The sequence below is a fragment of the Pollachius pollachius genome (genome assembly GCF_949987615.1).
Source record: "Pollachius pollachius genome assembly, chromosome: 2".
Classification (NCBI taxonomy): domain Eukaryota; kingdom Metazoa; phylum Chordata; class Actinopteri; order Gadiformes; family Gadidae; genus Pollachius; species Pollachius pollachius.
In genome coordinates, this window is record NC_136935.1 from 39,679,028 (window position 1) to 39,706,542 (window position 27,515).

The 27,515-nt window shown below is 45.1% G+C and overlaps 1 protein-coding gene across 1 annotated transcript; it reads right to left on the reverse strand.

The window, feature by feature from the left end:
* Window positions 1-8,829, reverse strand: smox (spermine oxidase; the record flags this gene model as incomplete). The annotated part of the gene is made up of 7 exons (XM_079730342.1): window positions 1-153; window positions 1,586-1,746; window positions 2,915-3,107; window positions 3,150-3,758; window positions 4,720-4,893; window positions 6,305-6,531; window positions 8,616-8,829. The coding sequence occupies 7 exons, from the start codon at window positions 8,827-8,829 to the stop codon at window positions 1-3; spliced, it is 1,731 nt and encodes a 576-aa protein (XP_079586468.1).
* Window positions 8,830-27,515: the final 18,686 nt, after the last annotated feature.

The window sequence follows — 27,515 nt, forward strand, 5'->3', positions numbered from 1 at the left end:
TTACACGTTAGGCGTTATGGTTTTAGCACTGTGCAAATCCTGGTACATCTCTACCAGGCGATTGGCCTCTCTTTGGCCTGACAGCAAAGCACCATGGGTAGTTGAATAGTATTTCCTGTGGGTGGCCTCCCCAGCAAACAAGACCTGGAGAGGCTGTTTGGAAAACATCACACAGACAACAAATAGATTGAGAAACCACACACAAAACACTTCTTACTGTGTGCCTGCCCCTTACTGTATGCTGCCCATCGCTGACACTAGAGTAACAGTCATGTGTTTTATGACAGTGTAACCATCATTTGGTATATCATCATGCATGTGATAATGTTATAAATGTGTTTGCTTCTTGTGAATTAAATGAGGGATGTCTCTTTAACAGCAACAAGTACACACAGACCCCCGATATATCCCCACTCTCTCACACCAACACAGACGCCAACACACACTCACGCACGCACACACACACACACACACACACACACACACACACACACACAAGCACATACACACACTGTGGTGTCAAAGTGCCTCAGGTTTCAAGGTCTAGTCCCTTGGCTGGAACCACAACTTGGAGACAAGCTGTACCGTCTCCTGGGGTCACAGAATGTGAGCTGTAAACAACCACATGTAAACTCACCAGATCGGGGAAAACACTCACTATCGTTGGGCCGTCAGCTGAGAGGCAGACAGTTCCAGTGCAACATAGTTTACATTGTTACTAGATACACACCTTGTGTTTCTGTATTTTCTGTAGTTGAAGGGCAATTCATTAACATGTGTTTTCCATAGTTGATATTTTAGTCATGTAATTTATCTTATTCTATCATGATGTAAAAACTCAAAGCTCAGGATTGTTGAGATTGAGGCCGGTTCTAAGCCCATTTTATCCTGAACGCATATATCCAGAGCTGGAGAGATAGCAGAGGCCTCAGGGGATCTTGAATCTGTTCTGCATTCTGCCAGACAGAGATACATAATATGTTCTGTGTGGTGCCCTTTCTCTTACTCACAAACACACACACACACTCACACAAACTCACACTTTCTCTTGTCTCGCTCTCACACACACACACACACACACACACACACACACACACACACACACACACACACACACACACACACACAGACAAACAGACACATTGTCTCTCTCTTCCATACACAAACACACACACAAAAACACACACAGTGTGTCTCTCTCACACACACTCTCCCCTCTCTCTCTGTCTTCTCCCTTTCTTTCCTCCTCCCTCTCTCTCTTAGAGGAGGGAAAGACTTGGTCTCCCTCTTTCTCCCCCCCCCCTCTCCATCAATCTGCTTCTATCCCTCCTCTCTCTGCTCCCCCCTTTCTCTATTCTCTCTCTCTTTCACTCTCTGCCTAAATCCCCTGCCTCTCTGTTCTCTCCCCCTCTCCTCTCTCTTCCTACTCCCCCTGTCATCTCCCCCCCTCTCTCTCTGTCTCTCTCCTCCTCTCCTCTCTCTCTGTCCCTCTCTCTCTCTCTCCCCCCTCTCCTCTCTCTCTCTTTTCCCCCTGTCATCTCCCTACTCCCCCTGTCATCTCTCTCTCTCTCTCTCTCTCTCTCACCGGGGCCTTGGTGCTGTCAGCGCAGGGTAGGGGCGTGGCCAGCCTCTCGAAGTCCCCCCCGCTGGAGCCCACCCTGGTGAAGGAGTAGGACCCCCGGATGTAGGGGTTGCTGCCCCAGAAGGAGCGCAGGATCCGCCTGGGTTTGGGAATGTCTGGGTTTCCTGGAGGGAGAGACGGGAACACACCACACAGGGATAAATACATTGGAAGGCTGGGAGGCTACGTGGCTAACACACAAAGAATCAGAAAGTGAACTTTTGGTACAAGACTTTGTCATTTTTTTTACCTAATCCAAATTTCAGTTTGCCAAAAGAATAGTCTGTCATGACACACCATTTCCTGCGTATGCCAAAGCTTTGTGACCAAACAAATCCAAATATTGCCATCAAGATCGGAGGTGAACAGCTGGGGGGATTCCTTAGGCCTCTATAAAGTAGAGAGGGAAAATCTTAATAAACCCTGTGGTCGACCAGAGACGATCTCCTTAGGTTATCCAGGTCAATCTCATCCATCTAATGACTCATTCCGCTAGAGTCTGTGGCGGTTGTTTACAGGTCTCCAACAGCCTCGGGGGAGAACTGTTCGCACACACGGCTCGCCTCGACGTGACTGGGGGGGATGCCATCCAAGTCACCGGGCTCCTAGGTCACTGGTTTCTGGCCAGAGGCTCCACAGGGATGAATGGAAGTCATTGATGCGTGACGGTGGTCGGTCGGGATTTCTCGGTTGTTTACTGGATACAACCGGGGGAAGTGCGTGCCTTATGACGAGGAATAGAGTCAACGCCACTATCCTCAAGGTATGTTTTAACACAAGCCAAAAAAAATCACTCAACTGAAACCATATCTGCTGCCTGCATTGGAGAACTGAATTGGAGAAACTACTACGAGACCAGACGCAGCGTCGCCTCCCCTTAAACTCTACACATTGTACAAGTCCAATATATCGGTTCATCACCTCTTAAGAGATCTTTCCCCGCGGAAACTAAAATGGCATTGTGCGTGCGTGCATGTGTGTGTGCGTGCACCATGTGTGTGCTTGCGTGTTCGTGTATGCGTGTGCGAGCCTGTGTGCGCGCATGCGTGTGCGTGTGTGGGCCTGTGTGCGTGCGTGTGTGTGCGCACACGCGTGTCCGTGTGTGTGTGCGCGTGCGTGTGTGTGCGCACACGCGTGTCCGTGTGTGTGTGTGTGCGCGCGTGTATGTGCACATGCGTATGTGCTCGCCTTTTCGTGCATGCGTGTGTGCCTGTGCCTCTATGTGCTTGTCTGTGTGTGCCTGTGTGTGCCTGTGTGTGTGTGTGTGCGCACGAGTGCGTCCCTCGGGCAGACCTGTGAAGCGGCGCAGCAGCTCGGTGCAGGTCTCGGCCACCGTGTCGTCGTCGTAGCGCTCCATGAGCAGTGCCTCCTCGCCGCAGATCCAGCCGTTGAGCACGTGGCCATAGCGCTGCGGCGGGTACAGCACGTCGAACGAGCAGATCTTCTTGTACCACTGCTCCTCCGGGAGCGCCGGCCGCCGGCCCTCCCCCGCCTCCTCCGCCTCCTTCTTCTCCTCCTCCTCCTCCCTCTCCTCCTCCTCCTCCTCCTCCCACACCAGCTGAATGCTGTTGCACTCGGGGCTCCAGAAGGGCTGGGCGTACTCCAGGAAGATCTTGTTGGTGGTGCTGATGCCCAGCTTCTCGATGGCCAGCACCTTCTCCTCGGGCAGCGGCGGCGAGAACAGCGCCTCGTGCCGGTCCTTCAGCACGCCCAGCGACGCCGTGACGATCACGTGGTCGGCCGCCAGCCACTCCTCGTCCTCGCACTCCACGCGCACCGCCCGCCCGGCGCCCAGGATGAGCCGGTCGTCCGTGGTGTTGCGGTCGTTTTCGTTGTGGTCGCCGTCGTGGCCGCGGTGAACGTCGTCACGGCCGCCCTCCCCCCAGGTCCGGTCGCCTCCGCCGCCGCCGCCCCGGCGCTGATGCGTCTGCCCCTGGGTCGAGGCGGTCCAGTGGACGCAGCGGACGGCCTTCCCCAGGGAGACGTTCCGGGGCGGGATGTCCCGCGCCAGGATGTCCACGATCTTCATGAAGCCGCCCGGGATGACGTGGTGGGCGCCGGGGATCTCCGTCCACTCGCCGAACTCGCTCAGGGACACCTCGTCCATGCTGGGGGAGCTGCTCTCACAGCTCTCCACCTGGGGGGCACAGAGGGCAGCGGTGAGGCTGGTGACGACTGCCCTGGCGGCGGGTTCCTGACCGGGAAGGATCTTTAACCACGAGGTACAGCGGGGTGGTTAATGGGTTACACATTGTAAAAGGTAAACACTTTCTAAAAGTCAGACAAAGGGTATATTATCCTATTTTAACATGGGTGTAATATATATATATATAGATATATATATATATATATGTTTTTTTTGTTGATAAAATAGGATAGTATTCAATATGAGTTACTTATGTCGATAAATGCTGCATATTATATACATGTAATATATACTATGAAGGGGAACTAATAGGGAATTAATATTCAGAAATATTCAAATATCTATTAACTATTTAAATGACCTTAAGTTTTGCATTATCAGTAGGTTTACTAGTATAAAGCTTTCTGTAGCAGGACTTTATGGTGTTGTGCTAAAACCAGAATCAAAGATGAGCTCCAGGAGCTACAGTATCTATTGTCCGACAGAAATGACTGTGAGTGACTCACCATAGTGTGCAAAGCAGTTCCTGATGTTATCCCGACAGAAGTGCACACACACATTCATGCACACACACAAGCACAAACAAAGGCATGCATTCACATGCACCCTTATATCATTATCATTCAATACACTTAGTGTAAGGCGCTTTGGACTAAAGCTTCAAGAAATAAATGTAATGAAATTGAATGCACAGATGCAGACACAAACACAAACAACCACAGCACATTCTTACACATACAAACACATGAAGACCCTCAGGGGAGAACACGCACACACACACACACACACACACAGTTACACACCCACACACACACAAACACACACACAGCAGACTCTCACACATACAAATACATGAAGACCCTCAGGGGAGAACACGCACACACACACACACACACACACACACACACACACACACACACACACACACAAATGCACACACACATACACATACTTTGAGGTACTGCTGCAGCAGGGAGAGTTTGAGCTTCTTGATGCCGTCTGAGTCGTCGGGGTCTGATGTGATGCGCTGGCGCATGTTGTCCCGTGTGAACACGCCCACGCTGTTCTGGCTCTCTGCACACACCGGCTTCCCGTTCTGGTAGAACTCCTGTGTCAGCTTAAACACCTGGGCAGGTAGAGAACGGCAGAACACTTTAGATGGATGGCTCAGGAGGGATTAGCAAAATTTTACATTTTTTAAGATTGGGGGAATTTTATCCTGATGGTTCATGTCTTCCTTTGTGTACGCACCCTTCACAGGAAAATAAAGTGTGCGTAAGTCATTATAACGCCAACGTGCCACCACTTACCTTGTGTACTGATTCCAATATCTACTCTAAGTTATTTTTGTGTGGGCTGCACTTGAAAAAAATGTGTCCTTCTTCGAATTTTGAAGCTTTGAAAGTTATTGGCTGTTCAGAAGGTCGCTCTGGATAAAAGCATCCATATAAGCCTAAATGATTCAATGAAACTATCACTGCATGTGGCTGTACCTGCAACCCGCTTACCCCCTTACTCCACCTCTGTAACATCCACCACCTTCTCCATCCCTAACCGCCTCTATCCATACCCTCCTCCTGCTCCTAGACTGAACCTCATACCGTCCACCACCTCTCCCTCCTCCTCCCCTCATCCCCCCCCTCCTCCTACCCTCATCCCCCACCTCCTCCTCCTCCTACCCTCATCCCCCACCACCTCCTCCTCCCCTCATCCCCCACCTCCTCCTCCTCCTACCCTCATCCCCCACCTCCTCCTCCTCCTACCCTCATCCACCACCTCCTCCTCCTCCTACCCTCATCCCCCACCTCCTCCTACCCTCATCCACCTCCTCCTCCTCCTACCCTCATCCACCTCCTCCTCCTCCTACCCTCATCCCCCACCTCCTCCTCCTCCTACCCTCATCCACCACCTCCTCCTCCTCCTACCCTCATCCACCTCCTCCTCCTCCTACCCTCATCCCCCACCCCCCTCCTCCTACCCTCATCCCCCACCCCCCTCCTCCTACCCTCATCCACCTCCTCCCCCTCCTCCTACCCTCATCCACCACCTCCTCCTCCTCCTACCCTCATCCCCCACCTCCTCCTCCTACCCTCATCCACCACCTCCTCCTCCTCCTACCCTCATCCCCCACCTCCTCCTCCTACCCTCATCCACCACCTCCTCCTCCTCCTACCCTCATCCCCCACCACCCCCTCCTCCTACCCTCATCCACCTCCTCCTCCTCCTACCCTCATCCCCCACCACCCCCTCCTCCTACCCTCATCCACCTCCTCCTCCTCCTACCCTCATCCACCTCCTCCTCCTCCTACCCTCATCCCCCACCTCCTCCTCCTACCCTCATCCCCCACCTCCTCCTCCTACCCTCATCCCCCACCTCCCCCTCCTCCTACCCTCATCCCCCACCCCCCTCCTCCTACCCTCATCCCCCACCTCCCCCTCCTCCTACCCTCATCCCCCACCCCCCTCCTCCTACCCTCATCCACCACCTCCTCCTCCTCCTACCCTCATCCACCACCTCCCCCTCCTCCTACCCTCACCTCGTTGTACAGGTCGCTGAACTCCTCCACCAGGTCTTTGGGGATCCGGCGGCCCCTGTCGGTCCGGTAGTGGGCCACGCCGTTCTTGCCGTAGAGGCTGATGCGGCCCACGCTCCGCTCGCTGTCCGTGGTGTGCTCCAGCAGCCGGTGCTCCTGGGCCAGGTGGTACACCGGGTTCCCGTTGGTGCCATGGATCCAGGTGGCTCCAAGCTCGAGGCTGGCTGTACCTGGAGGCCAGCAAACACAGCAGGTGGTCTGGTGAAGCTGAAGTCACACTTCTTGTCAGTCACACTACCCCCCACGTTCGGGGGCCATGGGGCCTTTACGTAGCAGAACTATTCACACATGTACATAGTAACTTATGAACCGTCTGTACTTCCAGCTCATGGAGCAAAATTACAATTTTTTTTTTACTAATTTACAGATCTTTGATTTACATATTTACTAATGTGATTGCACAAACACTGACTCTAAATATACACTTGCAGCTTCCTGTATACATTCACAACTCTCTGTGCGCATTTAGAGATTATTTTACACATTTACAAAGCTGATGACGCACACACACGGAATGAGATATAGGAATGACTTTGACCAAAAAGCAATTGGTGGAGGCCTTCCTTGTCAGAGAAGGGCGATGTGCTTCTTAGTTATGGGAGGGAGTAGTCAGAGAAATATAATTGAGGGTCATTAGACAAATATCTTTGGGAAATTATTTTTAGATAATCTCTAAAGCATGTATGAAAGAGACTACTGAGGTTATGTAATATGACCCGTTTACATAACTGGCATAAATCTGGTGCACAACAGTGATTCATTCAAAACAAAGCGCCATTGTGAATTGCATTTGTTTTAATTTTAATTTTTGTGATATAAATGGGAATTTCAGGAGTGCAAGAAGAGTACATCCTGCAGGTAAAAACATTTTGTATTCATAATGTAATAAATGACCACATTTTTTCGTCAAATTTTTGTCAATCAAAGTTCATGGCTTTTCAACAAGCTGTGATTTACTATGGAGACACGGCAGGGTCTGAGAGGATTCTTATTTTGGGCTTTGTTTATTGGGTTTTCCGAACGTAACAATGGCCATCAAGGACTTTAGAGCAGAAGGGTTTCCCAGAGTCTGGAAAACCCACTAGGGTTTTCCTGGAACGGAGACTGCATTCCAGATAAGTTCCGTTGAGTATGTTTATTTCAAGGAGAATAATGTTTTTTCAAGAAGACTAGAAAATGAAATAATATTGTTGGCTCATGTAAATGTGACTTGGATCCATTGGAAAGTGCTTTTGAATGGCCTGTGTTCATCCTGATAATCTCAATCACGCATGACCATGACATGCATGTAATATAACTCTACATACAAATGAGATGTGGTGATACAAATACAAATAGAGAAATTAGATTGTATTTAAGCATGCACAGAGTGATACATCGAACACGCAAAGCAGAAGACAACTCAACAGCCTCGAGGAACAAATACATTAGCATTGATGAGCACATCACATCATTCATAGACTTCAGTGTGCATCTTATCTCTGATCGTTAACGACTAGTAGGATGCAAATTAGCATAGATGAATGCATAGAATGGATCATACATATGCAAAATATAATTGAAAACCTAATTGGATCAAGGTATCTGAAAATCCTTCTAGTGAGCAAGTTCCTCAACTTTAAACTATATTCTGATCAATAATTACACAAAAGTACAAAATGACTGCTCAACCATCACACATTGGTTGATCATAGTGGTCTTACTAGGCACCTAAGATCTTGCCTTCCTTCCTTATCATATCTGAAAGGAAGGCACATCGTAATAAAAACCGTTACGAAAACCACCCTATTAATAACAAGATTTGATACTTTATTAATGCCAGATCAGGGGAAATGTGTGTGAAACAGCAGAAGTATTAGGATACTAACAATTTGACATCAAGAAAAAATATAAAGTAAGAACCTGTTAAAATTCTACAAAACAACAACTCTCCAAAATGTATAGACACAGTCTGCTTAGTGGATATTTGCCACTGCAGAACGTAAACGTCCAAATCTCGGCTAAATCGCTTGTTTGTTTACGTCGGGAGTTGGTGTGATAGACCTTTAGGCTACAGTTCTTTTAATACATGACCCATCAGTCACAGCAGAAGGATCACATACGGTAATCTATTGGCCTATCCTATTGGTCGCCGGTTTTTTTCCAAGCATCCGCACAACATAAAAAATAAAACATTACGGATCTTCCTAGCACAACATTTAACGCTTCAGCGTGGAAAAAAAGCTCCGTAGTGCAAAACGTCCCCTGGGCTCACCGTGCTGTACGCTCTGCACTCTCCCCCCGACGCGGTGGGATGCGTCTAGGAGCCTGACGTCCGTGAAGCCGGCGTCCAGCAGGGTCTTGGTCGCAGCGAGTCCGGCTAGGCCAGCGCCAATCACCACTATCCGAGGCTGCCGATGAGGAGGTCGTCGTGGGCCACTAATATGAGAATCATCAGTGCTGTCTGACGATATTTCACAACTTTGCATGCCGTATGAGCTCTTCTTCTAGGTGGTCTGGGGGGGGGGGGAGGGGGGAGAAGATGTTGGTTATAGTACAGAGAGAGAGAGACATTGACTGGTTGGTGCTCTTTCTAGCTGGAATGCTTCCCACCTGTGAGGGGTTACTAGTGGGATTGATTTTACAGCATACTATTGAGGCTTCCATACATTTTTAGGATGTCAATTCTTGAATTTGTTGACAAAAACCTGTGCTGCTGTTACACCTCAACGTAGTGAATTAAGTAATCTATCTACCTACCCATCTTATTTAGTGTTATCCAACAAGTGATGAGAAATGGACTGCTGCTTCACTACTATGTGTGTGTGTGTGTGTGTGTGTGTGTGGTTATTCAGGAAAAAATATCATAACATCAGTAATAACAATAATTTGTTGAAATATTGTTCTCTGCTTCTGTTTGAGAACTCAATTCTGGCCAATGTGGAAGGGTCCCCTTTTCACCTGGTCTGTACACAGGAAAATAAATGTATATAATCGTACACCTGCGTTTTGTTTTGTTCTGGTGTGCTTGTACACATCTGTGCATACAGTACATCTGCCTGTTTATGTGAACCCTTCGTCGCAGCCCAAAGTTCCCTGGGGGGGGGGGGGGCCATGGACATTAGACATAAACTATGAGGGACAGCTGCGTGCCAAATCAAAACACTAGAGTACAACCTCCTCAGTGAGCCTAGCTTATGATGTTACATTGAAAAACACGAGTCATGGTATTTACATGACACATACAAAAACACACTTTTCTCCCTGCCCCATACAAAAATGCGGTAGTGTTTAAGGGTGATACTATTGGGTGATACTACTCTACCCTCCTTTCATTACGTCATGTATCAGACAAGACAAACACACGCATACACACACACACACACACACACACAAACAAGCACCAATAACCGCGCACCGTAATCTGAGCAATCTTGTATAGCACACTGAAACCCCAGCCCAACCTCATGTTCGAGCCACAGATGTTGGGTCACTCAACATCTGTTCCACCACTTCATCAAGGTGCATGTGTCTGTATGCGTTCTATTGTTGTCGCAATTCTGAGAAATAACAGAATTTGGTGTCTAGAGTGTGCCTAACGGTTTTCATACTATATAAATGTAGAGAGAAAAGAAACCCCTGAGGATATTTAAGATACGGGACACAAAAACAAGGGATGTGTTTATACAGGTGAAAATATCTATTCTTTATACATTTCTGTCTTCACTCTCTGCATTTAGAAACAGATACTTTGAGATTTTTACAACCAACTATAAATGCTTAGGCAAAAAACCCACAAACTCTGCCCAGCTGGTTGTAAGTACCACAGAGTTACGCCACTATTTGGTCAAATATATACAAGGTCAATACAAAAGCACATTTTCTATTCAATGTATATCTACTGAGCATTCTGGTTATGAAAAAGGTAAGCTTGGAGGCCTTAAAGAATAGGACGGGAATAGCTCCCAACACTGTGATATCGTCATCATTTGACATAATTTAATGGCCTGCACCCCATCACACAAATATATATGCATAGTTATATGCAGTAAAGCATTTAACTATGCAGTAAAGCATTGTTTTACCATTCATGGCCTGCAGAGAAAGACATTCAGCATAATCCATCTGCATACTCAGACTGGCTGCACACAAATTCAAGGTAACCCAGGGTCGACATGAGCCGAGCCAAAACAAACTGTGCTGTAAAATCCACTCCTCCTCAACTCCTTCTGCTTCCTCACTATTCCCCACTATTCTCCATCCTCCTGTTTATAGATCTGTGGCGGCTCAGGGCCCAGTAGCCAAACGCTAATGTCACCAATTCCCACTCTTCATCCAATACAGATTATGAGGCGTGCTGGGTGGGCAAAACGGGGCTTAGATGTAACAACTGACCTAGAAATGGTAACCTACATACATCTCACACTGTGGTGAGCAATGTGACAAAACGTCCCTGTTCGACAACACGCTCTCTGACGGTACCCTGACATAACATAGCCTGTATCCATATCTATAAGAGTTACAGATTGTATCTTCCATCAACCACAGTGGAGTCTTTTGTTCCACAGATCAGAGGTCCTACAGCCCTACTGTGGTTTGGAGCGTTATCGCTGCCGGTTAATACAGTTACGTTAGGCCTATCTATACAAATACAATAGGCTACACACGAGATGGCCTTAACAATTCAGAAGAATGCTATTTTTTTTAGATATAGACAGAGAGAAATTGAGACATGAAGCTGGTAGGAATTGTTCCTGTAATGAAAATATTTCAAATTATCTGCGATTGCTATCAGTTGTGATCATGGTAAACAGTGAAGAAAACGGATGATACATATTTCAAACGGGTCCTCATAGAAAAACGTGTCTTTGGTGATTTTCCGTAATTTGTTTAAATAGTTTTCTTATTTCCAATATTTTAGGAGGATATACATATTTGATAATGTTTTTGTTATTCCTTTTATTCTTGCATGGTTGTCATCGTGCTCTGTGTGTATACTAAGGTGAATTTGTGTTTTACAGTCTAAATAAAGCTGTTCCTGTGGTCCTGATGGTGCCACGTAATGAAGTTTGGATGCCAAAGCGGCAGCACGAGAGGACGTTGAAAATCAATACAAAACCCCGACCTTCTGACAGCTGGCTCATGATAACGTAATACATGAATATAACATGATATCAGGGTAAAATCCCCCCAAAAACACTCCTATATATTAGTTAAGGCCTAAGATCCAAAAAAAGCTACTGTCACAGTCGTTAGAGTAACTGTTTGGGGTTGTTTTCTTTTAACGAAGATGTACAGGTCGTACGATCCCATTTTATATTTAATCTAACGTTAACATTTCGTTCATAAATTCTCAAACTGGTTTAATATCTGACTACAATACAATCTGCTCTTGCTCTGGAAATCGTAACTTAATCATAACTTGAGCATCGTTCAATTCACACCAAAGACGGAATCCCCTCTTTCTTTAACCTAAATAGCGTTTTTATGTCCAGAAACGTGATGTCTCGTTCCACCACTTAGTTAAATTCAATTTCGCTATCAGGAGCTATAGATAGTTTGAATTTGTAGATACCTGACTCCGTTGGGCTTCAGCTTTAGAAAACCTCAGTACTGCGCTTGGCTTTGTGTTTTCCTCGGAGCACCGGTGCAGCTTTGTGTTTATTATGCGTCTAGGTCTTGGAACCAGAAGCAGCCAGTTTGCCATGGCCGCTGCTACCTCTACATTAATAAACATGAGACCGCTGACGTGGAATGACTCAAACCCCGCCCACTGGGGGGGACTCTCGATGATGATTGGTAATTGTTTGCCTACAGGCGGAGTTTGTAGACTGAATTAATGTTGTTTTATTCATTTTCCATCTGCCTTTTAATGTAAACATTTGACGTAAAACCCCCCGAAAAAAACAACGAGGTAAACAAATTTTCTAACTGATTTCATAAATCTATTGAACGAATGACAAAATATGTTATTGTTATTATTGTTAGTATTATTATCATTAATAATATGACTAGTATTAATACTATGTATTTTACGTCAAAATCAAATCAACGTCGTTACCTGCGTCGTTAACGTCTACATGTCCGAGCATGCTTGAAACAAATAAAGATGAGATAGGCCTACCCTGAAAGATTAACAGCCAAGCTGGTGTTTTCTTTTTTTTTTTAGTTTTAATGCTTTGTGCGTGAAATCAAATCACTCCTAGCAGCTGAGATTATTTTGACTAAACTGAGGTTTAAAGGTTTTATTCTATGTGCCCCTCCCATGTAAGGTATTCTGGTGTACCTCTCATGTGTCATGAGGGATTGTTTGACTATAAGCCAATAATAACTAAGTTGATCTCAGGTCAGCAGTTGCCTCCCTTCCTGTCCTGCCTTGGCCAACCAGGAACACTCTTTTTTTTGTTGTTGTTGTTATAAGAGGAAGTTTTGCCAAACAGTAAATATAATCATCAGTGACAACCCGGTTTTTGGGTCCAAAGTATTGTCTGTAGAAACTGTAGTAGGGTGGAATTACAAGGGAATAAAGAAACAAGCAAATGTTTTGAAAATTAGGTATCTGTAGTGAAGGCAAGGGGCTGGTCCAAGGGCGTAGGAACCGGGGGGGACGGAGGGGACTTGTCCCCTTCAATATTGGAGACAGGCGCATTTGTCCCACCTAAAAATTAAACCGGGGGAGAAAAATATTTTATTTTATTTTGAAAGCGCAACACAGCGTCTTGTCACCGCTTCTTATTCTAAAAAACTGGATGCAATTAAAGAATTGATTTGATATTTATCAGTTCATTACTGCCATTCAAAATGTGTTTTCCTTTACATTTACAAATTTATCTTTTTAGTAGAATAAAATATATTTTTGAATTTTTTCAGTGTAGTTAATTTATGACATATTTCTGTTCAAACCATTAACGGATCTGTCAGGTTTCCGATATGTGTCCCCCCCAATGTTAAAGTCATTCCTACGCCCCTGGGCTGGTCAGACCTTTAGTAGGCTTCTGCTAGTATGAGCTAGATTGAAGCAGCTGGTCTGATCTGGAACAGTCTGAAGGCATTCAGATCTGTAGATCTTCTTACACACTTTTTAAGTTAAGTTTTTGTCAAGTTTGTAGGGTAATATTTTAAAATGTTTAAATGTATTTCCCAAATCTATCTGTACAATTCAGATGTGCGTTGTTATTTTAAACACATTTGATGTTTTGTTTTTGTTGTGTTGTTGCCCTTGCTAAGCCCTTTGTAATGCAGTGTTGATTGAAAACCCCCATATGAATAAAGTTTCATTGATCGATTGAAACCGGTTCTGATGCTCTGTAGGCTGCTAGCAAAGCTCCAGTGTAATATAATATAATTGAGTTGAGAATGCAGCTTCCCATGGCCCTCATTGTTCCGGCAGCACTTCTCACGCAATGGATAGGGTTGCTTTAGATCTTCTGGGTGAACAGAGTGGCTGTGGACGGCGGGCTGTTGTAAAGGCAGTTGTGGAGATGCTTTAAAGAGGAGGGAATGGAGGTCCCTTAAGGGGGCAGGACATATTTGGGTCTTCTTCCCAAACTTGAAACCGACTTTCGGCTTAATCAGGTTGCCTCAGCCCCCCACCGCCCCCTGTCCATTATTTTCTAGTTTTTTTTCTCTCTATTTGATATTTGAAGCCATGATTTATGGTTTGGAAGGCAGTATTGATGTGCTATTCCCCATTAATTGGGCCAGTTCTGTTTTTCATTTGCTTGTGTTTATAAATAGTAATAACATGCAACCCTTTGGAGCAACTGTTATTGATTGTGCTACACAGCGTCTTACTCGTCTAATATACCTTTGGCCACATTATCTTTCTGGAAAAAAGTCGATGCCATTGATTCATTGAATCGTTTATTGAGAGTCATGAAGAAAGAGTCAGAGCGGCATTACGTGACTAGCATGGATATCTGCATGTCCTTCTCTCTGCATCATTCAGGCTCCAAGGAATCCTGGCGTGGGATTGGTTCGTCCAGTTCGACCATGAGAATGGCCCCTCTGTTTGTTGGCCCGCCAGGGTACAGAGGACGGTTATTGTGGTGCCACTGTGGGGTTTTCAGCCTGACCCACGCACACACACACACACACACACACACACACACACACACACACACACACACACACACACACCACCACCGCCTCCATCACTCAGTAAAGGACTGGAAGGAAAAAAAAAAAAAAAAAAAAAAAAATCTGCCTTTTTATTAAAGGTAGTTTTAATCTGCCGTCTTTAATCATTTCGAGTTGGCATTCTCAGAAATGACTGACCTGCCAGAAGCTCAGGAAACAAGAGACTTTGACACAGGCACTTTATGGTGGTGGATAGGGCAAAGGGCAGAGGCCACGTTGCACAATGCTTCAATTCGGTTGCGTAGTTGTCCTTTCCCTGTGTAATTTTTCCGTCAGGAAATTCCATTGATCATGACACTCCTTTTTATTGTTATTGTACTACTTGTTATTTTAGAGGGCAATGGTTAGGTCATGGTAGCAGAATCTGTTTGTCTACTTGCCAGTTCACGCATATTTTGTCCAGAACTATGACCTTGCTAAACTGACTATGACCTTACAAACTGCCAACTGCCAAAACTTCGCCAGAAAACCGCCACCAACCACCTATGTGACCCGATGTTGGGTCGCAGTGACTGTGTGTTAGGGCAGTGAGCAATCCCCTTTACAACTAATTAGAATTTATGGCTGGCTACCAGCCACTAGCCAACTAGTTTGTGTAGTTTGATTTGTAATCACATGCTGATTAATTTGAGCCTCCTGGTAGACAAATGATCCCACTCTGACAACATGCCTTACTGGTATCCTTTTGTAGATACATACAGATGTTTGATGATAGCTGGAGGATTATTTTTATCCATCACTGATTGTTCATGAGGATACTCCCACAGCAGGCATTGTTTTCGGTTGACCTAGGCATCTGTCTGCTGTCTGCTTGACTTCCTCTGCCTGTTTCCTGTTTTACTATTGGACTATGTGTTAAGAGAACAGCAGTCACTCCATTTGAACTCTTTGCACTTTGAAAGAGGTCCGAAGCCACTGCACTAACAAGAAAACATACAATGTATTGATATGGATGGTGGTGGTGGTGGTGGTGTTGGTGGTGGCGTAAGCGGTGTTGGAGCTGGTGGTGGTGGTGTAAGTGGTGTTGGAGGTGCTATTTGAGATGAGGACGTGTTAATGGTGGTACTATTGGCGATGGTGGTGTTGATGGTGGCTGGGGTGGTAGTAGTAGTGGCGGTGGTGGTCTTGGTGGTGGTGGTGGAGAGGGTGGTGGTGTTGGGCATCGTGGAGGTAATGAAGTGGATGCTGGTAGTGGTGGTTTTACTGGTGATGGTGGTTGTGTTGATGTTTGTGGAGGTCGTGGGGAGGTGGAGGTCGGAGTGTCGATGGTGCCAGTGGTGTTGGTGTTGGTGGTGGTGGGGCAGGTGGGGGTGATGATTGTGGCTGTGGTCTGAGCCAGCTTAGTTCATGAGTTCCACTGCACCAGACTTCTGCTTGTCCGCCAGAAGAACGGGGAACTGAGGAGGAATGGGGTATAAGCGATATTAAAACAATCAATTTGTAAGTGCTATAGCTCTACGAACAATGATACTTGTTGTGTGACTCATCCAGGGACGCTTATCTAGGATGGGAATTCATAGGCAGAGATAACACTTTAAAGGGCTGATAACAAACCATCAGGTGTGAGTGTGATAAGCCATTACAATCCGTTTGAAAATCAGCCTTTTCCTGTGTTTTGGTGGCATCACAAGTGGTAGTGTCCTCCTAGATGTATGATGGATAGATAAGCAACATGTGCTACAGTCCACTGGGTAGGCTGGTAGACTGATCTATCCTGTATACATCTGGGTGGACACGCCCACTTGTGATGTCACTAAAACACAGGAAAGCGAGAATTTCAAACGGCTTGTAGGGGTGATATTATGACACCAGAGGCCCTATTTCAATGGTCTGAAATGCAAGTGAGAAGTACCAAGCGCAAGTAGCTTTGTGGGTGGTTCAATGGCGATGTCGCTATTTTACTGGCGCAAAAATGACTCTTGCGCCCGGCGCACATCTAAAAAGGGTTGGTCTAAAGTAGTCTAATTACCCGTAGATTTGGTTTGGGCGTAAGGTGCAATAAGTCAATGAGAGTGCCAGCTCCCATCCCCTTTAAGAGCCATGAGCGTATTTGAATCTGACAAGTTGATATTTTGACAGCGCGTCTGCAGTCTCCGATGAGACAGATGCACATGCATTTCAAACTTCATATGGCTCAGTTTATGGCCAAATAATATGGCCTAATTCACACATGGAATAAGGTTTGCTTCCACAAGTTCAGAAATACTGAGTCCTCAAATAAATTTCAGCAAAGAAAACCAAACACACATATCATATGCGGTAACTGTGGTTCTATTTAATGATATACGCAATACATTATAAACATCGTTTCTTATCAATATTGAATGCATTATCGTTATCGACTTGTGCTCCTAATATGCATGTGTCCCCCCGTTAATATACATTGCCATGGACTGTATTATGCGTTTAGTTTGCGTGTGCTTAAACAGATGGACGCACACACGCGGGACCGCATTCATTAATTATTTTACAAATACACGCAAGCGCGCCGACATTCATTCATTCTTTCTAACACTCACTCGCGGTAAAACAATGTTTTCTCACGATCAAATACTCATCAATCCTAAAAGTTATGGGCATGTACACAATGTCTGTGTCAAGAAAGTATGTGTTTGCTGTACGGTGTTTGCAGATGCATTGATTTAAAAGCACAACTTATTACCGCTGTATCAGCTGTTCTTTCCCTCCTCCTGTCGCCGAACCGCCCCTTGGGGCGCAAGATCATTCCCTAATTTACCGACGCGTGGCGCAGGAGGGAAAAGAAGCTCTGCGCCAGTTGTAAACTAGCAACGACACATGCGCCAGTGAGAATGTCAATTGCGCCGGATGCAAGATAGGGCCCCAGGTGTGAGTGTGATTAGCCATTCACTCACACCAGGTGACATAATATCACCCCTTTAATTTGGCTGTGGGAGTTTTTTTTAAGTAGCCTCACCTGGCGGAGTCTGATTGGACTCCGGGACTGGGTGGGGCTGCAGACCTGTTGCACATTGAGTAATCAGTGGGCACAGGTTAAACCAGCCATCTCCACACACTCTGGGAGATCTCCTGGATGGCAGTGGAGCACCCCTGCCATGTTCATTATCAACCCTTTTAAATAATAACCAGATTTCCATCAACTCCACCGACCTGAGTCCTTTGTCAGGAGGAGCCCAAAATAAGTCAGCTAGGTGGAGTTTACCATCATACCATTATACCAGCAATCATCCACACACACTCCCATTGTGACCTGTTTGTCAAAAGTTAATTTAAGAACGGTGTCCAAGGAAGGGACGAGTAAGCAACACAAGCTTTCAAGTAAGCCTGCCACATTCCATAATACACACGTCTGCTGAACATGATTATTTCAAGATAATCAGAGATTTTGAGAGGATTCTTTTCTTTACAATTTGAATAAATACGACATTAGACACATATTAGAAAATTAGAAATGACAGTATGCTGATCTGCTGATGATCAGCAGACAGATTTTTTGCAACATAATACTATTCCACCTACTAGCTCAGCAAGCAAACTTCAGATTTTTTGGCCCCCACGTGTGAGAAGCAGTGGCCTCTCCTGTTTCACAACTGTGAAGTCCCAGTACTTTTAGACTAGACTAGGCTAGCCCACGTGGGCCGAAGGCATAACACTCTCATAACGGAGAGAGTTGCTTCTTCTTCAAGTCTGTTTCCATCTCAGATGTCGTTCTGCCAGTATCTGGCGCAGGTCACAGCTGATGGGGTCGGTTCAGCCAGGTCCTGGGGGCTGCAATGTGGGGTGACGTCACACTCCAGTAGGTGGGATATTGTCTGTACTGCTCCGCAGCTGCTTGTGTCTTCTGACTGGTAGTTCCATGCTTTGCACTTCCCCTGTTCCACTCGTAATCTGTTCAGGGTCTTCCAGGATGGCCATGGGAGGTCGTGTCGCTTGTTAGGCATTCAGTCGAGTGATTCCTCTCTCCATCTAATCATGGGCTTGTGTGTTGAACTGGTTCCATTTATCTTGGTAGATGTTGGTCCTTGCTGTTTCTTTGGTTGTCTGGAGAGGTGGGACTGTCTGCAGGAAACTGGCTCTGGATTTCAGTCAGGGGGGAGGTGCTGTGTGTCCATGCAGGGGGTGCCTGGTATCGATCTCCTTTGCTCTCCGCTTGTCTTGGGCTTGTCTTGGGCGACAATGGATCGTCTTGGTGTGGTGTGGTGGGTGCAGCTCCAGCTTGAGCACGTGTATTCGGCTGTGGAGAAGCACAGGGCTAGGGCAGTTACACGGATGATTGGTGGATCAGCGCCCCACTTTGAGTTTACCAGTTTGCGCAGGATGTTGTTGCGACTGTTGACCTTGGCTTTGGTGTTTTGAAAGTGGATTCTTAAAGAGAGTGTCATGTTGAGTGTGACTCCAAGGTACACAGGGTGGGAGTGGTTGGAGAGTTTGTGGCCAACCCATGAGACGCTTAGTTATTTTCCTGCATCTCGATTTTTAAGATTGAAGCTGCATTTTTGATTGGTTGGGTTTCAGGTGGTTGTTATTGTAGTAGGTTGTCATCTCTTGGAGGGAGCTTTCCAGGACAGGCTCGAACTTCTGGAAGTTCTCCTGTTTGGTGGTGATGTAGAGGTCATCAGCATAGATGAAGCGGCGGCATTGTGGGGGAAGTAGTTGGTCGTTGGTGTAGATGTTGAGGAGGAGAGGGGCCAATACGTTGCCTCATGGTAGGCTGTTCTATTGGGCTTTCAATTGCTCTTCTTGTCGTTTAGTTAAACGAAGAAGTGCCTGTTGTTGAGAAGGCTTTTGAGGACTTGGCACAGGTCGAGGTCAACACCAGTCATGTCAAAAAGTTTCCTGATCGTGGGTGCGGTGTTGGACAATGTCCGACCTAGTAATAATGTGTTCGCTTTTAATAATAATTCCCCAACTTTGAGTTGGTGTGCCCTGAATTTAAAGTTTTTTAGAGGTGGATGTGGGGGTGGTTGGGGTGTGGATCGGGGCAGTGGTCTGGGCCACCTTAGTTCATGAGTTCACAAGACCAGACTTCTGCCTGTCCGCCAGACGAACGGGGAACTGAGGAAATGGAGCAGAGGAGAGCACGGAGATACTGCTGAGAATGAAGAAGATTGGTAAGATAGGGTTGATGAATGACTTATTAACGATATTAATACAATCAGTTTGTCAGTTTAATAGTTACACAAACAATGATACTTGTGTCACTCATCCGGGGAAGCTTATCTTGGAGAGGTAGGATTGGACTTCATAGGCAGAGATAACACTTTGAAGTGACCTGTGCACCAAAAGTTAATTTTAGAACCCGGTCCGACGAAGGGACGAGTAAGCAAGACAATCTTTCAGGTCATCCTGACACATCCCATAATACACACAACGTCTGCTGAACTCATTAGGAATGTCGGCGCAATATAGTATTCATTCATGACATTCACCGTTTTTTAAAACATTAGTAAAACTACATACAACATTTTGGGAGTATTTTTCCTTTACAATTTTAATTAATACGCCATTAGACATAATTTCTGACTCTTTCAGATTCAGAGATGAGTGTCTGCTAATTTCCACCTTCTAGCTCAGCAAGCACACTTCTGTTTTCTTCTTGGCCCACTTGTGTGAGAAGCAGTGGCCTCTCCTGTTTCACAACAGTGAAGTCCCAGTACTTTTAGACTAGACTAGGCTAGCCCACGTGGGCTGTAGACATCACACTCATACTTTTCAGAGAGGGTTTTCAATCGCTACATAAAAAGTTGTATATATCATATATATTCTATGTCACATATATACACAGTCGGTGTTCCTTATTTATAAACATTTGTGTTTATAAATAAGCCCCCTACTATAGTTCATAGTTGGTAGGAGCTCTGGCAGTTGGAGGTACTTAATTGTGGATGTGTTCCCTGATGTGTTTGTATCCTCAACAGCCTAAACACGCATTTCTATACTCAAATGACTTTGAGTATCAATGATCACAAATATGCAAAACAAGATCAGAAATGTATTTGATGGATGCATGATAAACAAGCCTATATATTTGAAACACAGTAAGACAATTTTTTTTTTAATTTATCAAAAAACGTAGACTGATAATAATTCTGAAACATCCTAAATAATGTTCAAAATGTGCTTTTAATAATCATTCCCCAGCTTTAAGTTCGAGTGCCCTAAATGTCCGGTTCGTTTTAGGCCTAGAACTAGGCTATATATTCATAAATTGTAATTATTCATATATATGCGTTTCATCAATCAAAATCCTGACACTAGAAAAACACCCCAGACTGATATCATATGATTTGTCAACGTGAAGAACAACTGCGCCCTCTATTGAAATAGTTTGATACGTAGGAACATTTAAATACCTTTTTGTATTGTCGAGTTGCAAGTACATGCACTAAATGTTCATAAAAAAATATGTTTTATATATATATATATATATATATATATATATATATACATACATAGACAAATAAGGCACCCTTCATGATGACCCATCTTAAAAAAAAAAGATTGGGTTAGGTCTTACACTACCGCGAAATGTCAAAGCCTAGCGGTCTCATCCTAACACTATTACTAATAATCGATTTAATTTATATGGTCCGAATGCACTACAAGTAGTACTACCAGTAATGGTGAAAGCAAAACTTGTACTTGTGTTACTTCATCACTAGAGGGAAGCAAATAAGCGTCTCAATATGTCAGGCCGATGCGTCTCAAGTCACAAAAAATGGCCCAGAATATATCACAGAACCTCACGCTGCCTAGTCAAATCTCCGATCATCAATTAAATAAATGGAACTTTAGTGTCTGTTATATTACTTTATTATATAATTATTACTATATCCACTGTTTACATTTTCTCCTTATATCTTCGTATTGTACCAACAACTACCAACAAAAACAAAGAGTGACAATGGAGTGAAAAAAGTATCTCCGCTAGCGCATAATCTTGTTCTTGTTTAATAGTTTTGATTCTGTCGATTACTGAAATAACTGCACTTATTGCTGTGGTTGCTCGACTAATATTAATACTAATATTAAGGTTGCCGCTCATTGCTTCTGGAGGCGCCATCACTGATTCATCCGTGGCGGTCTGTATTTTACGCAACCACGACAAACCCGATTACATTGCAATTTCTGGAGATGGATTCAAGCGGCTCGAGGTTCAGACTTATCAGGAAGTGACAATTAAATATAAAAGTAATTCTTAAACAATGATTGGTAAACAATTACAATGTAGTTGTTTATTTTATTTGACTATTATTACTATGACTACAGAACGTTATTACCCATGACCAATAATTCAAAAATAACAAAGGAGCTATATCATAACAAATTATGAAGCTGTCTTACATGTTTTAGAAACTCGTTACCGCCCTGTGTTTTTAACGTGTCTATGCGTGAAGCACAGCTCCTACGTTTGGATGAAGAAAACCCCATCCAAATGGAATAAATGGAATATATACTGTATTCTACATATACATGTAGAAATGCTAACGCATCCAGCGTTAGCATTTCTACATGTATATGTAGAATACAGTCTCTAGCCACTTAATGACTGATATCTGAATTAATAAAGGACCAAAATCACCTCCTAAATAAATCTTATTTCAGAAATAATATCTATGTCTATATCACAGCTTTATACATAACAGCTCGGGCCGAAACTTTGCAAGGCCATGTATCTGTTTCGCAATTGTTATTGTTGAACCATCCAAATCCATGATGTTATGTATTGTGTATTGTGTGTGCGTTTCTTCACTCACTACCGTTCAAAAGTTTGGGGTCAATTCGGTTTCAATGAAGATAAAATTAAATTAATCAGAAAATACTAGACATAATGTCTAGACATAGTCTAGACATTGTTAATGTGGTAAATGACTATTCTAGCAGCAAACGGCTGATCTTAATGGAATTTCTACATGTACAAAGGCCCATTTCCAGCAACCATCACTCCTGTGTTCTAATGGTACACTGTTTAGCCAATCGTGTTAAAAGGCTAATGGATGATTAGAAAACCCTTGTGCAATTATTTGAGCACAGCTTATAACAACTGAATAGAAGTGTGAGTTTGGGACAGGATGGGACCTGTTGTCACCCTCTTTACAGAAGGTTCTTACGTATCCTGTCTTCCAGGCGGTCCATAGGCTAAACCAGCTGATGTCTCTTCAGGCCTACGACTCTCTGATGTGGTTTCAGGTGGGTTTGACAGTCATTTAAAGACAAACTAGACAGGACTTCAAAGCCTTCAGCTGGTTGACAGAACAGACGTAACAGGGAACTTCTGTTGGCTGCTTATATACTTGTACAGACCTTCTAAACTGAGAAATCATCTATGATAAGAGGTTATTGACCCGTAGATCAGGTTTTTGTCTTAATATTTGTTGCAAACAGAAAATTTGTACTGGACTTCTTCATCCCAGATTTTTGTTAAACACTTTCTGCAGAAGTTGTGTCCACATGTGGTGGACTTGACTGATGTACAAGAGGTGTCGAGGTGTCCCTGAGCAAGATACCTTACCATAATTGCTCCAGACGAGCTGTCTGTCACCTTGCATGTTTGACTCCGCCGTCGGTTTGTGAATGTGTGCATTAACCATTGTAAGTCTCTCTCTCAACCAATCAGAGTATCCAATGGCTCCAATCCTCAGAACACCAACTCTCTCAGACTTTGCATGTTGAATCGGACCAGACACTGGCCACACGCTGAACACAACAAACAGATTTGTTCCCGAGCTCGTCTGAGTCTCCCCAAACATTTCAGATGGCCAACGTTTGGGCCAGTGTGTTCCACGCTAAAAGGTGCTGCCAGTAGCAGAATAGATATTAACCCTGGCTTCCACCTCATAAGAGGCCAGACCCTCATCATAATCACCAAACAGCCCCACCTTCTGGATCTCAGCCGACAAAAATAAATAAATACCAACTTGAGTGAATATGAGCTCTCATGTGAGCTCTGAGCTGCTCGTCTCCTTAATCTTGAGAGAGAGAGAGAAAGAGAGGGAGAGAGAGAGAGAGAGAGAGAGAGATGGAGAGATGACGAGACAGATAAAAAGATAGACAAAGAAGAGACAAATCATCGACATACAATATAGACGGTTCGACCGATGTCCATTGCACCGTCTCTATCCCATTCAGAGCGGGATGCAGAGCGACATTCCCAGCAGGGGAAGGAAAGCCGGTGCCAGTCCAGCGCCTCGTAAAGACCCTACACAGCGCCTGAATCGGCCTTTTGTGGGGAGCTGCTATAGCCTTCCCCTGGTCTGGCCCCGGCCAGCCCCATTCACAAAGGTCACGTTGCTCGCCCACACTTAGACTACCTCACAATGCTACTCTTTTAGCGATGCCTAATTGACATTCCCCCCTAGCCTTACCACTGGGAATGGTTTCACTTCACCACTAGTCTCCACGGAAACAACGGAAGTGATAGAGCGTCCGGCTGGACGGCAGAAGTGTGCCTTCCCGGATATCAGTGTGTGTGTGTGTGAGAGGATGTATGTGTGTGTAAGAGGATGTTGCCACATGTGTCTGACTTAGATGATTTGTCACTGTGTGTGTATGTGTGTGTTTATGGGTTGGTAGGTTTGTGTGGGTTTTGCAATTGCAATTTTTTGGAAAAACGTTTTTTTTCTCTACTGTTATTCAAACAAAAACAAGTCATTTTGTAATTTGTTCGGACACTCAAAGCAAAGAATCCTACTTGTATGGCTGAAAACAAATCTTTCTCAGAATCAGAATGAGATTTGACTTTATTTTCAACATCGCATTTGTCTCGTGCTTTGGGCACAATAATAATAAACATAGTAAAGAGACCTAAATGTAAAATATAAAGAATGGAAGAAATAAAGAAAATATAAAGAAAGTTCTGTTGGTCAAGAAAAATCGGTACGAAATGGATAACGGATTTGCTCTCTACAACATCTGCAGGATCCGGCCCTCCCTCAACAGGGAAGCAGCTCAGCTCTTGGTCCAATATATATCCGCTCATCATCTGAGGTCTCGACTACTGCAACTCGCTCCTGGCTGGACTCCCTGCCTCCGCCATCAAACCTTTACAGGGTATCCAGAACGCAGCAGCACGCCTCGTGTTCAACTTACCAAGATTTCCTCATGTAACCCCCGTCTTCCGTGACCTATACGGGCTCCCTGTAGTAGCACGCATCAAGATTCATGACAATTGTACTGGCCTACAAGGGTGAACTGGAAATGTCCCTGCTGCTGCCTAATATGCAAAGTATGGACCATGGAATGTGCAGCGGTTCACAGAATAAAGTACACAATATGTGTTATGCCCAAGGACTATGGTCCAGTGATCTTTGCGTACATGTGACGCTTAGGTGTGGAAACTTTACGTTGATGTAATGGGTAGGGTCTATGGGGGCGGGGTGGGAGTCTATGGGGGTTCCGGGCCTTGATGAGGAGGCCACCAGTAGACAGGAAGAAAGGTTACTGGTGGCATTCGATTTAGTCCAGATGGAGCCTCCGGCCCGAGGGAAGAGTTTTAAACTGTTTGTGTCTGGGGTGGGAGGGATCAGCCACATTCTATCCGGCTCGCCTCAGGGTCCTGGAGAGCTGGCAGATTGCAACCAATCACCTTCTCTGCCGGTCGAATGACACTAACCCCTTGTCATTGGCAGTGGCAGCAGCTCACCAGATGGTGATGGAGGAGGTGCAGAAGTGTACCATCATCGTCTAAGGCAGGTTGAACATCCTCAGATGCACTAGGAGGTACATCCTGTTTTTATTTATGTTTTGTGAGAGAGCTGAGGTACAGCTGACAAAGGAAACAGAGGGACTCGAAGAGGATGACTTGGGAGTCACAAAGGGGGATTGGGGCGAGCGGGTTGGATTCTTCCTGAAGTCCACAACCATCTACACTGTCTTCAGGGTGTTGAGCTCCAGGTTGTTCAGTCCGCACCAGGTAACCGGATGGTAAATCTCCCAATGAAGGCAAACTCATCTCCAGCAGAGATGAGCCGATGAGGGCGGTGTTGCCATGACCTTCAGGAGGTTGACAGACTGGTGACTGGAGGTGCAGCTGTTGGTACACAGTGAGAAGAGCAGAAGGGAAAGAGTAAAGCCTTGAGGTGAATCTGCGCCGGTCGTCCCGGAGAGACGTGTTTCCTAGCTTCATGTGTGGCATCCGGTCATATAGGAAGTCAGTGGTCCATCTGCAGGTGGAGTCGGGCACACTCAGAGCTTGTCCCATAGAAAAGATTGATGGTGGTGAAGGCCGAGCTAGAATCCACAAAAATACCCTAGGTGTAGGTTCCTGCGGAGACCAGGTGCAGGAGGATTCAGTGGAGGGCCATGCTTACTGCCGGCCTACATGTTGGCTATGTAGCCCAACTGCAGGGGGTCCAGGAGAGCATCCGGAAGATTATGAGTTGGGACAGCACAAGGTGCTCATATGACTAATTACCACAGGTCAGGGAGACGTGCCTGTAGACGTTATATCCTGTGGTGCTTGGCATTATGGAGGATGATTTTTTTTGCAGTATGCTGGTTCCTGGCATGTCTCCAGTGAGATGATGAAGATGTGTGTGTCTGTGACAGCTGATGGGCAAAGTGCTTCGGGCGGTTAGAGAGACAAGTCTGGCCTGGCTGCCCTGCAGGGGTGTGGGGGGGGGGGGGGGGGGGGGGGTCGAAGCTGATGGGCTGGAGCCGGTGGGAGGTGTAACGGGGGATGGTGACAGGCCTGTTGTCTTTCAAAGCAACATTAAAAGTCATTGTTATGCAGAGATGGAAGCCGTTTATAAGAATTTCGTAAAAAAGACACAGCTTCAGTTTCCAAAGTTATATCTGAATGAACCACGTAAGGGAACATATGTGAGGCGAGACCTTTAGAAAATAGAGAGAGAGGTAGTGAGCCAAGCTTTGTCAATTGCGATGTGGGACACTGAATCATTTTAGAGAATTACTCATTAATACGATTTTTCAAACAGAACATTCTTTAACAAGTTACTTAATAGTGGACAAGGAAGTAAACATTTAACCAAGGCCTCTCTGCTGTTGCATTAATGGGAACGTTTGAAGAGTTCCTGGTGCAAGACATACTTATTTTTGGCAGAGTAAGATGACCAAACCTAGAGTGCAGGCGACATACAGGACAGGAACCACGAGCTGAATGAGGAAGTCGGATGTAAGGGAGTTGTTGCTTGTTCGAGACGTCCCGTAGACGAAGAGGATTATGGCCATATTTGATGTGACATTGTGAGTTTAAAGTCCGAATTCTGACTTAAATCTCAGAATTCTGACTTTTTTCTCAGAACTCTCACTTTATTCTCAGAATTCGAACTTTATACACAGAATTCAGATTTTAAACTAAAAAGAATATCCTATAATATCCTATATCCTATCCTAATCCTCTTCCTCATAAATTAATTAACAAGCTAACGGTTTACTTTCACTTTCGTGGGTTCAAAAGTACCGTACTTTAAATGGTGTTTGGCCCCCTCTGTAGGCCACGCCATTGACCAAGTTGATGGAAAATTACCGATGGGTGAGCAGATTGTTTTTGCCCTTCTGAGGGTCCTCACCAGCGACCATTTCAGGCCGATCAGAGTCCGCTTTAAGTACTTTAACAAGTTCTTTCTTCCAGTTTCACTACACAATGTCTTCAAATTTACATGTGATTGCCACATGGTAATTTTGTATCCTGCACTGTGTCGGTGTCTGCCACGACGTGGCCCGTTATCACGAGCATGCCAGCTCCGTCTGGTACAGCATCCATCCTGCCTCCCCTTTTCTCGACAAGATGAGGAAACTATTAAACTAAAGCAATAAAGTGTAGTTGCCACGTTTCTTTGCACATGCTGGGTTAATATAGAGCTAGACAAAATTGATTCCAAGATTGTCCCTTTTTATCACTCAGACAACTTTACTAAACAACTTATAACGTTTCGTATAAAGACGCACGTAAACCCCGTTCCCCATCGCTTTGAATTTACTCCTTCCACTCCTCCTGCCACTCCTCCTGCCGGGCTCATGTGCCTTCGGCGGAATCGCTGTCTGCGGGGCTCCACGATGATAAAACGGAAGGAGGGATCTAGAGAGAATTACGTGC